Source organism: Gordionus sp. m RMFG-2023, chromosome 3, assembly GCF_954871325.1.
Source record: "Gordionus sp. m RMFG-2023 chromosome 3, tfGorSpeb1-WG-v2, whole genome shotgun sequence".
Classification (NCBI taxonomy): Eukaryota; Metazoa; Nematomorpha; class Gordioida; order Chordodea; family Parachordodidae; genus Gordionus; species Gordionus sp. m RMFG-2023.
The window spans coordinates 29,042,390-29,055,358 of NC_088777.1; the positions used below are offsets into that span (position 1 = coordinate 29,042,390).

A 12,969-nucleotide genomic window follows, 5' to 3' on the forward strand; every position below is an offset into this window, starting at 1 on the left:
AATTAACTCTTCTAAAGTAGAAGAAATTTTTTATTATAAAAAAAGAAGAGATCAAAAAATAATATAAAAACCTTTTATTTATATTAAAAAAAAGCATTTTTTATTTACTTCCCTAGCGCATATTTTTTTTGAACGTTACCGTATGATTTTCTCTTTATTTATTGAAAAAATAAGCTATTTTATATTTGGCTCCCTAAATTTTATATTTTTTTAAAAAATTACACCAAAAATATATCGTATGAGCAATATTTTTCTATTCTTTATAAAAAATAAGCAATATTAAATTTTCTTCCATCTATATTTTTTTAACGTAGTAAATAATATTTATTTTTTTAACGCAGTAAAAATAATAGTAAATTTTTAACGTAGTAAATATAATAGTAAATTTTTTACATGGTAAAAAAATAGTAATTTAATGTAAAAATAATATATATTTTTTTAACGTTATGAAAATTATATTCTTTATTTTAAACTAAGTCAGATTAGTATTAAAATTTTTTTATATAGAGTAAAGATTATATTATTTTATATTTAAGAATTTTTAAGAAATATTTTAAGGGAAGCAATGCTTCCCTTGCTTCAATGTCTTTATCATTGAATCACCACCTGTTAATGTTAAAATATCCATATAAGTATTTTTTTTACCTGTTCACCAATAGAAAACTAATGGTAAACTAGCCTGATAGCAAATAGGGATTTTCATATTATATACATTCAAAGTGCTATTTTATTCAAAGTTAATATATTAATTTCTTCTACATTTTTGTTAAATAAAAATTATTTTTTTTGAATATTTTTTTTTACCTATTCAACAATAGAAAACTATGGTACTAGCCTGATAGAAAATAGGGACTTTCATATCATATACATTCAAAATGATAGTTTATTCAAAGTAAATATATTAATTTCTTCTAAATTTTTGTTAAATAATTTATTTTAGAATATTTTTTTTAATGATAAAATAATCACAATTATTACAATCTTATGTGGCATCATCTTATATAAAAAATTGTCAATTAAATACGTAAATTTATTTATATATTTTTTTATAAATTTATACTATAACATATTTTATTTGGAAAATAAAGCTTATTATATTTTGCTTTTAAAGTTTTAAACAGCATTTTGTTTTTAGATACTAAAAAATAAGATACAGCATCTTAAAACTTATTAAAATTTTTGCTAAGTATCTACTATCTTAGAATAAAAATTTTAAAAAGTATCTGCATCTGTATCTGGAGATTTTCCGAAAATACGTACAAACTTTGTGTGACAAAAGGAAAATTTTTCAATACAAGGCTAGTTAGTTTTTACCCCTAGTGGACCTATAAAAATAAAACAAAATTTCTTCACAAATGTATAGGCTAAATTAAATTATTGATAAAGATACTGATTGCCAATTTTTTATAATTGCCAAGTAACGATTAATTTTTAAGAAAAACAATTGTTAATATGATTTAGTTTGGAATAATTTATTAGTATAAATGAATCATAGCAGTAATAAATCTCATAATCATGTATGTCCCAGTTGTTGTGGCAATGATGGAATTATTAAAAAGCAGAAAATAAATAATTTTTCACCAGCGAATCAAAATAGCAATAATTTAACTATAAATGGCAATAATTGGATGAATGGTTATAGTGAAGGTTGCCCAAAAATTATGAACATGTCTAATCATCTCTCTATAATGCCTAATGGGCAAAATATTGTCCATATCAATATGTGCTTTTATTGTTTTGATGTTCTAAAAGCTCATCTAAATGGCAATGACATTCCTAAGTCTCCCAATTTACCACGTGATAACTAGTAAGTTCTTTGTCATAATATTCTTTGTATCAATATTTTTTTACATTTCAAAATATATAATCAAATTTAATTTATAATGCATTGATATATTTTTAAGTTTTCACTGAATTTTACATATACATTAACTAAATTTCAACTTTTGATGTGATATTGATTTAAGGATAAGACAATTATTTTTTATTTATTGATAATCACATCTTATTTAGAATAATAATTCTATTTATCTCTATAATATTATTTTCTTACTTAAAATCTGATAAATTAAATATCTGCACCACATTAGATAAAGTGATGTATGAAGCCTTAATTAAGATGATCTTGTACAGATATATTAATTTACCTTTAGAACTTTTAATATAGGTAACCTTTATTATAATTTCTTATTCCTCACACCATTGTATAACATATTTCAAATCACTTTTCCTTTTATTTACTAATTAAACTGCCTTCATACTTTTTTTCTATATTTATACTTTAAACTCATGTTCTTTATATTTTCAAAATAACAAGTTATTATTGTAAAAAATGAACATTAATTTATAATTTGATAATATTTTATCAATGATTTTTAAACTTAATATCTCATAAATAAATAAATCCTCATATCATTGTATAACATATTTCAAATCACTTTTCTGGACTTTTCCTTTTATTTATTAATTAGATTGTTATTATACTTTTTTTTTAATATTTACTTTTTACTTTAAACCCATATTCTTTATATTTTCAAAATAAGACAAGCTATTATTTGAAAAAATGAACCCTTAATTTCATAATTTGAATATTTCATCAATGATTTTTTAAACTCAATATCTCATAAAAATGAATGTCATAATTGATTATTTCATCAATGATTTTTTAAACTCAATATCTAATAAAATGTCATAATTGATGAAATATTTTCATATTAAGTGCAATCATCACACAATTTTAGATCAACAAATGTTAAAAATAACTGTCTGGGCTAGGCTTAAAAAAGAATAAAAATTCAGGCTGGATTGAAAATATATAAAATCCCAAGCTTAAAAATATGAGATAAAAAATAAAATATGAACTAAGCCTGAAAATTTAACCGATGCAATTCTCTGATTTATTTTTTTTAAATTAATGTTCCAATATTAGTAATGTTCTAATACTAAAATTACTTTTGAAAAGTTACAAGCTACATCTTAAATAATGAAACTAATTCCATGCTTTATATTTTCCAATACAATATAATTTATCACACTAATTAAGATAAATATTGTTAAAAGTTACTTATTACATTTATATAAGGTAACTACTTAAAGTATTAGTTATATTTAAAAACTAGGGTTGATTAATAAAAATCAATTATATTCATGATTAAAGATCTGCCTGGTCATTTTGGCTTGTTAAGAATTTTTAAACAAGTTGCTTTACCTGGCCTGTTAAATTTTTTTTTTTAAAACTACCTGGCACAATTATAGTTTTTAGAAAAATTTGCCCTGGTCATTTTTGTAAATTTTCTGGCCAACACATTTATAATGTCTATATCTAATTTTTTTTTCCAATATTAATTAATGCTCTTGATCTCCTCTATGGTTATTTCTATCTTTCTCCAACCATTTTATAAATCAATTATATTTGATATAAATGTGTATCTGTAATTTGGTCATATATCATAAATAATTTGTATAATTTTTTATAAATTTCCTATATTATTTTTATTCTAGTTATACACCATTAAAATCAAATAAATGAGCATTTATTTGGTATTAAAATTTTGATCTATTTTAATACCTGAGCTGGCCTATTAAAATTTACGAAAAATCAGATTTCAAGGCCCTACCTAATTTTTTATCTATAAATTACCCAGCCTGGTCCAATTTTTTGCCTAGCCCATCCATTATTAATTTTGTGCCTGATCAGTGAGCTGGGCTTTGCAAATCTTTTATCATGATTTAAATCACCCAGGTTTTTATAAAAAATAAGTAATTTAAATCAATATTTTAATGCAATTTTATTAAAATCAAATACTAAATTACGTGATTTATTTTAATATTCATTATTTAGATTTTTGACATAATATATAAAATGATTGTTAATTCTAATCTCAATATGGTGAGAAATCATTTATATTTTTTATTATTTAAACTAATATCAAATTGTAAAATTAAAAAATAACTCTCAAATCATAATAGATTATCAATCACGTAAGTATTATCTATCAGAGATCTGCAAAGCCTCTTGGCCTGTTAAGAATTTTTTCACAAGTTGCCTAACACGAATTTTTTTTATTGAGTCCAGTCTTGCAGATCTCTATCATCTATGTCCACTACTTTGATATTTGAATTTAATTTTTAAAAGAAACTATTTCCCCTACAATTTTTAAGTTTATTTGGAATGCATTTCAAAAGATAAAAATATACTCTTTCTAATGAAGTTGACGATCATATTTCTTGTTAGATTGGATGATAAACATGAATCTAGGAAAATAATTCCCTGGAAAAACACCCCAGGAAAATAATTCCCCGTTTTTTAAGATCCTATAAAATATTAAATTATTTTTAGAAAATTAACAAAATAGGAATATAAATCTCCAAATAAAATTGTTAGACAAAATTATGAATAAAAACTCGTGATTAATATTAAACCTAGCCAAATTTTTAAATTATTAATTAACCTAACCAATATAATGTAAAATGTTATGGCCTTATCCCAACAAAACAATATTTATAAAATAAGCCAATTGGATACCTAGTCTCTATGATATTAGCCAAATATTATTATAAGCTAAGGTAATGAAAATGACCCAGATTTTTATTTTGGCCCGTATTTATAAATTCATACCATTTTTTGACCCGGATCTGCACTACTTTTATTAAATCAAAATGTTTTTAAATTCAAATTTCCTTGAAGATTTAAGGAATAATTAAACGAAAAGTTAAATAAATCAAGTTCACCTTTACACATTTTCATCAACTTTTAGGTATTTACTGAAAATCAAATTTTTATTTCAAGAAAATATTTATTATAAAAAAATATTTATTTTTACTCAAATTATTATTCATCATGAAGTTTTTAGAAATATATTAAAATTTTAAATATCAGTTGGAGATAAGAGGCTTTTCACAATTGCCTTCATAAATAGATAACCAATTTTTCAATTGATATAATTTTGTTATGCTATATATGAAGTCTTTTTCTGATAATTATTAGAATAATATAAAATATATTGTGTTCTATGTAACAAATTTGATATTTATCATTAGTTGGCAAAAATAATAGCATGACTTTTACAAACTCTTGAATAGTGCCCTTTTTGTTTTTAATTAATGATGGGCTATTAAATGATATAATATATATATATATATATATATATAAATTCGGTGGCGAAATAGGAAATTTGCAATTCAACCTGGTCTCCTCTATTTGATAAAAATTTACTGAAGTTAATGCCTTATAAGAATTTAACTGGCTAATACAAAATCAATACAAAACTTGCTAAATTATATTTTTACTGATTAATTTAAATTAAATATTACTGCCATAAGTAATGATAAAACTGACCATTTTAGTCAAAAAACATCTATTCAGCACTGAGTATATATTTCAAATCTTACAATTATTGTTTTGCTTATGAATTTTTTTTTAAAATTTACTGAAAAGAAATAATTATATTTTATTAAAATGATATATGAAACAATTCTAGATCATGTTCTCTAATTAAAGAAAGAAAATTAGATAAGTCCCTTCTCTCTTCTAAAAAATCAATACATAAATTTTTCAAAATATTTTGTTTTGCACTATAGCTACCATTTTTTGGGGGAGTGTTGATCCCAATACTCCATTGGGCTATTTTGCTCATGTCGACGGCTATTTCCATCCTTATCTTTTCGATTAGTCCCCATATCTTAGGTTTTTGTGACCTAAGGTATGCTGAAATTGATTATTCTACCCTTCACATACATTATTTATTTGATTTTCCCCAGCAAATGTTTCAGGTGGAACAATGGCTCTACTTGCCTTTGTCCCATTTCTTAACCCATTCATATAATTTTTATCAAAATATTACAATAGTTCTCAGTTTTCATCCGATACAATTACTACATCCCTCTATTAACATCATGTACAGGTAAAAATGTTAATTCGTCGACATTGCTGCAAATGAACATAATGATGGATCATTACGATATATTGTTATTTTGATTCTTGAATCTTCCTATGGTAGATTGAGTTGGATGATAGAAACATCCTTGGATAATGATATCTCTAAATAGATTTTCATTGTAATATTTCAAAATAACTGGACATTTTTCAGCATTATACAATGTACATTTGTATCTTTTAAAATTTATCGTAGTTTTATGATAATTGTAGGAATAGCCTTCATGAAAAATTTTGTGCTTATTTAACGGAAGAATAAACATAAAAAATTAATTTATTATATCAAAAATATTTAAAATGGTAAAAGTAATAAAATAACAAAATGAAAATGATTTCATTTATACAAACAATAAACCACCCAAATATTTAAATTTATTCTTGAACATAACTTTCCTTTCAACGTTATAAATATGAATAATATCAAGGAGCAACGGGGATTATATATCGGAGTTGGAAATTTTTCAAATATAAGTTTATATTTTAAGATTATAGTCACCCTGTGTTTTCTACAATTTAACAAAATATCGACTAAAAATAATTTTCAATATTTTTGATAATGTAAATGAATTAAATATATTTAAAATTATAATATTTATAAAAGTATATTTTTTGGTAGCGTTTAATTATTTGAAAGATAGTTGTTGGATTAAGGTCTTCTACCATTTTTAAAATAAGCCCTTGTAATCAGTGATTTGGATCAATACTTTTTTGGAAATTTATAGTCAGATACAATTTTTAAAATCAATAGTATTAATCCATTTTGTTATATTTGTTAGGGATTCAGTAAGATATAAACGTACAGAACAGAATAGTGTTCTAATATTCATATTTAATGTTATATATCCTTTTAACCTTAGTAGCTTGTGTTGGAAATACACCCCCCCCCCTCTCCCTCCCTTCATGGTAAAATAATGTGGTAAAATTATTTGTTTTCTTAACATATATTGATATCTAGATGAAAAGTGGATTATGAAAATAACCTCCATACTAGGAAAAAATTTGCTTTCACATTTTTTTAAAAAAATTTTAAATTTGAAAACCTCTTCTATAATTTTCATCTATTTCTATAAAAATCTATTATGTTTTCTTTCTAAGATGTCACAAATCTATACTTTTTATGCTATCTACTAAATTATAAAGTATCAAAGCTACCAACCGATTTATCAATTCTCATATTTTAAGAGTGCCCTATTTAATCGCTTAGAATTAAAACAGAAATGTTTAAAAAAATCCTTAAACATAGAGAATAAATACTCAACGTTCAGAAAATGATTATTTGATGGTATCACTTCAATTCGGCGCGGAAAATTCGGCGCAGCGTCAATTCAGCGCGTCGACAATTCAACGCGTATCTAATACAGCTGCAATTTATTATAAATTTATTAGTATTAAAAAAAGGATGATTAAATAGAAGTCATTTTGAATATTAGTCCCATTAATTATTTCTTTACATTTTTTTTTACAAAAATCTCAATTTTATTTACTAAGATTTATTGGTGGACAAATTTATCACATTATATACATATTATTTTGGCTAAAATCTTAATCGACAGTTTTTAAAAATTGACCCAAATCGGTCGTTAAACATTTTAATTTGAATATAAAGAGAGGTCTACTTTTATCTGAGATTTTTATAATTCATCTAGTATCAAATTTTTATCTAGAATAATCTCCATATAAATATTTTTTATCCATTTAAATCACCTGTAGTATTTATTAAATAGGTTTTTAACCTTTTTAAAGTTGAAAAAGGCCTTTCATTAGTGCAGGTACTAATTGGTAATGTAGCTAAAATAGTTAATAATATTTTGATATTGTCAGGGAATCTAAAGTGTAATTACACATGGAAAGGGCCTGCAGAGCATTTTTTGTCTCAAAGGATACTCTATTCTGTCAAGATTTACGAAAATCGCACATTACAAAAACTTATCATACGAGCCTTCTAAATCATCATGTAAAACTCTGAGATTTTCCTAATATCCTAACGTGGTAACCAACAGTTTAGACTCGACCGGCAAAAGAAAATAAAATCTTTTTAAAATAAAATTATGACTAATAAATCTTTCCTTTAATTTAAATAAAATGTACCAATAAGAGGAATAAAAATGTTTATTTTATGAGAATCCTCAATCTTAGTTGCATCAATATTTGAGTATTTGGATTGTCTAGAAACTACTCTAGTTAAATTTCAATCCCAAACATATTATAGCAATCTCTTTTATTTTCTCTTATATTTCATGAAATTTTTCATCCACATTCTCTGATATTTGTTAATATTTTAACAATATCCTTTGCTCTATTCATAACCTCCCTTAAATCCAAATCAATTTTTTATAGCATTTTGCTAAAATCATATGTATAATTAAATAAAAAATAAACAACATTGAATGGATATAAAAAATTGTGGCTTAATAATAGCCTGCAAAAGATTCTCAGCATCTGTTGATTTTTTTTTCTTGCTTGATATATAAAAATCTAGTGCTGCAAATACAACATTATATAGTTCAATAAAGAGTTTCACGGACTCTTGTCTTTCAATGAATCTAGTCGGACAAAATCTTTTTAGTTTATTTTTTAAATTAATGTCATGATAAGCCACTTATATTTTTTTATCCATGATAATTGGAATGTCAAATTTCTCATATTTAATGACACTGAAAATTTATAATTTTATTTATAATTTTATTTTTAATTAGTATTTATAATTTTAATACCTATAATATAAATAAATATATAAAATTGCGCATTAATTCGTCGGGCCGATTTGGGCATATTTTTAAAAACGGTCGATTAAGATTTTAAATAAATAATATGTAACATTAGAGATAGAGGTCCAAACCTTTCCTTTTCTTTATTTGTTTCATTCTTCGATGCGCAAAATCTTTAGGGTTACATAATATTGGCTACTAATCAACATACCTTATAATATCGTAAATTGGTCCACCAAAGAAATCGGTATAAATATTAGTTGTTAATTTTTTTTTTGATATTTTTAAATTTTTTATTGATATCACACATTTAGTAAATAAAATTGAGATTTTTGTAAAAAAAATATAAAGAAATAATTATAAGGACTAACATTCAAAATGACTTATATTTAATCATCCTTTTTTTTATACTAATAAATTTATAATAAATTGCAGCTGTATTAGATACGCGCCGAATTGTCATTAAACCATTTTTGATAATTTAAAAAAAATTGGTATTTTTTTTTCCTGTGGATTTATTCTTCGTTATATTTAATTTAAAATCTTAAAAATGGGGAATTTGGAAAAATTTTCGATGGGAATTTTTTTCTGGGGAATCATCTACCAGGGGATATTTTTTCCTTTTTTTAATCGGGGAATAATTTTCCGCTTACCTAGAATTTCAACTAAACCTTAATCTATAGATTTAGGCGATGGAACTATCTGTGGTTCCTCATCTAACATATTTAGTGCTTTATAAATTTGTAAACCAATTCTCAAGCTACCGGCTTCACACTAAACATAAATAAAACGTAATTATGCTTTCAAAGCAACAAGCTACAAATTTTGGAAGGATACAAAATCATCTCTCCAGACAGTTTAGGTCTAATAGAGCCGTTAGCTATTTTAATGAAAATAAAAAGGGATTTTTGAAAATAATTATAAACATAATTTTTTAATATTTATTTTAGAGTCCTAGAAAATCAATTTTTTGGCCCGAGTCCATCTGAAGCCAGGTGATAAAAAAAATCTTTAGACCCAGTCCCGACGCGATCCGTTCCGAAATTATTATAAATGAATTAGTAAATAAAACTCAAAATATTCAGCATTCTGATAATTTAAAGAGAATAACGTTTATAGAGAAATATCCTTTAAATCAGGGATGTGAACCCTTCGATAAAAAAATAGGGTTCGGGTATAGGAATAAAATTTGAAAAGGACCCTGGTCGAGGGTTCGGGTCCGGGTTCAGGGAACATAAAAATAATGACTCAAAATAAGATTTTTTTCATTCATTTATTATTATACTTCAATATGTACATATTCATAATTTACAAATGAAAAATTTAAAAATGAAATAATTTATATTTTAATGATTCAATCGCACAATCATAATATCTTTTAAAATATCATCCCTGAGATTTCAACGTAAAGTAGACAATATATATTTCAAAGATGAAAATTCACGTTCTACCCTTACCTAAAATAGAAAGTTATCTTTATAAAATTATTGTACTTGCGTCGCCGGTACAGCCATGAAGATTCTAGACAAGATATATAATTCTGGATATGAAGAATTTTCAAGAATTTTAAAATATTTGTATCCTTATTTATTCTCTTAACTTCTGAGAACTTTACTATTATAGATGCAAAAGGCATTTTTTGATCCTCCTTTCTATCTGATGATAATTTGATTTTTTTTCTCTATCTAAAAGTAAAATTTCAAGATCATCAATGTTGCTATCATTATTATTATTATCACTACAACTAGGTATTGTCGTAGTCTCCAATATATTGTAAATAATGGAGTTTTGCGTATGCCATAAATCCTTAAGATGGTCTTTAGCCATTTGTTTTTGCTCAATACTCAATAAAACTTGATATCGAGGGTCTAAATATATAGTAACGTATACAACACTATTTTGCAAATATTGTTGCTCTCGAATTTTCATGTTTTCTAATATTTCATATAAAAAGGCTGTAAATTTTTCTAAATCTGATCGGCATCAAATCCATATGCCATAAAAATCAAATAAGCATAATTGTTCTGATTGTAATCTTAATATTGTTATTTTTAAAGGAACTAATACACTAGTAAGGCCCTTTATTTGGCACCAATCATCTTCCGACAAAATGACTTTACATGCTCCTATAATAAAATAATTACAGAAATATTTCAAACTTAATAATCGTTCTAGCATCATACAAATTGAGGACAAACGTGTTGTGCATTATCATTTAAATTAAAATATTATTACACAATTCACTTTAAAAATAATCAACGTTTTTCTACATAGCATAAAAAATACATAATAAAATATTATTGCCTACACTAATGATATCAATCTCTAAATAAAATGGAAGTTCAGGAAAAAAATTGAAAGAAAAACGGGAAAATAAAATAAATGATTCCACAAAAAACTTTAATAAAATTTAAAAAAAAATTATATATTTTTTAAAAAAATATTTTTATTTTTAAAATTTTTTATGACACCTAGAACCCTTGGACCCTTCACTTTTAAAAAGGGTTCGGGTTCAGTCAAAATACGAGGGTTCAGGAGGGTCCGGGTCCGTTCGGGTTCACATCCCTGCTTATATAAGTGACCTTCAGTCCGAATTATTTTTATAAAATGTCAGCCCGGGTTTTATATTTTTAGACCCGGGTATTATTTTTTTTAAAAAGAAATTTCGGCTCTGCCCTACTATAAAAAAAATTTTTTTACAGCCTGGATTTAAAGAAAATAATTTTGGGGGCTTTATAAGATATACCAATTCGGTATTTTACGTTAGTTTTTCAGTTAATATGATAATTTAATTTAGTATCTTAAAATTATCCAAATAAAGATTATTTTTCATTTAACACAAAAGAAAAGGAGTACTCTTTTCATTTTTTGCATAATGTGTTTTATTTTATAATGTTTGTATATTGAATTAAAAATAAAAATTATAATTAGTCTCTAAATCAATATATATCTTATTTACCATTACAGTAAAGTATAGACAAATTAAAATAATGTGGTTGCTATATAACTTTATTTTTAATAATTTATAAAATTTAGTAATCTGTATAAAAAATAACTTTTATTATTTGCATTTTTTTAATGTAACCTTGCCTAAAAATAATAATTATAAAGTAGTCTCCTAAATTTATAACTATTTTAATCACCTTTTTTAATGTAACCTTGCCTAAAAATAATAATTATAAAGTAGTCTCCTAAATTTATAACTATTTTAATCACCTAGTATAGTCGAGTATAGAAATAGTATTTTTTAAATATTTTACTTTTCTTTTATAAACTAGTTATTTTAACGAGAGATGGCTTTGAAATGGAAATATCAGAAATGAATGAATGTGATGTATTTATTATTCAATTTTAAATATATTATTATTATATATTATAATATCTGAGTTTCAAAATTTTCGGCTTGGTCCGGGTTTATAAAAAAATTTTCAATGTTGAAATTTTTTGGACCCTACCGCCCTGGAATATTTCAAAACATTTTATACGGCTCAACTATACCCGGACCGGGCTTGCAGATCTCTGATATAGGTTATAGATATTTCCAAAATATTGACGACATCTTTAATCAAATTTATCGCATTTTTCCCCAAAAATTATATTTATACAGCGGCGTAGATACGGGGAGGGGGGGGGGTTGAACCCCCCAGATCATTTTTTAAAATTATATGTTCAAAAGACTCAAAAGTGACTTATCAAATAAATACCATGAATATTTATATTTTTCTGGTGTTGATGTTTGTGGAAGGATATTATATTACTATTGAAATTATTCTGGATAGTATTATTATAAAGTAATTGAGAATAATCTACTAAATTATAATAACATATTATTGATGCATTTAAAAAATATATTTATCATATATTATCGAAGATATGGTTCCCCCAGAGAAAAAAAAATTTGGATCATACCTTCAAAAAATACTTTAATTCTAAAAATTTTGCTCATGGATGATACAAAGGTTTAGACATTATTCGTGAAATCTAGGCTTGAGCAATATTTTTTTGGCTAAAATATCGCGTTTAACAACACGAATTAAAATGATCAATAATTCTAGCACTTAAAAATAAATATAATTTTTAAGATAAACTCAACCGAAGGCCGGGCAAAATGGCAAAGGGGGGTCTGGGGGACAAAGCCCCAAGCTTTTAAATATATGGACCCCCTCTAAGGAAAATTCCTAGCTACGCCACTGTATTTATAGGATTTCAATAAATAAAATTTGACTTCTTTAAATTTTCTCTGGATTATTTCAATGCTGAAAATTTTTAACAAGTGAGAAACTTATTCAATTGTGTTTGCGCCCTCCTTTTTATTTAATAATTGAG

At 24.5% G+C, this 12,969-nt stretch overlaps 1 protein-coding gene across 1 annotated transcript in view; it reads left to right on the plus strand.

The window, feature by feature from the left end:
• Nucleotides 1-1,373: 1,373 nt before the first annotated feature.
• The window catches only part of LOC135926224 (uncharacterized protein CG5902-like), a 42,186-nt gene continuing 30,590 nt past the window's right edge, over nt 1,374-12,969 (plus strand). The window contains exons 1-2 of the mRNA XM_065462015.1: nt 1,374-1,417; nt 1,462-1,807. Coding sequence (XP_065318087.1) covers nt 1,485-1,807 — 323 coding nt within the window. The 5' untranslated portion in view covers nt 1,374-1,417; nt 1,462-1,484. The remainder of the gene's footprint in view (nt 1,418-1,461; nt 1,808-12,969) is intronic.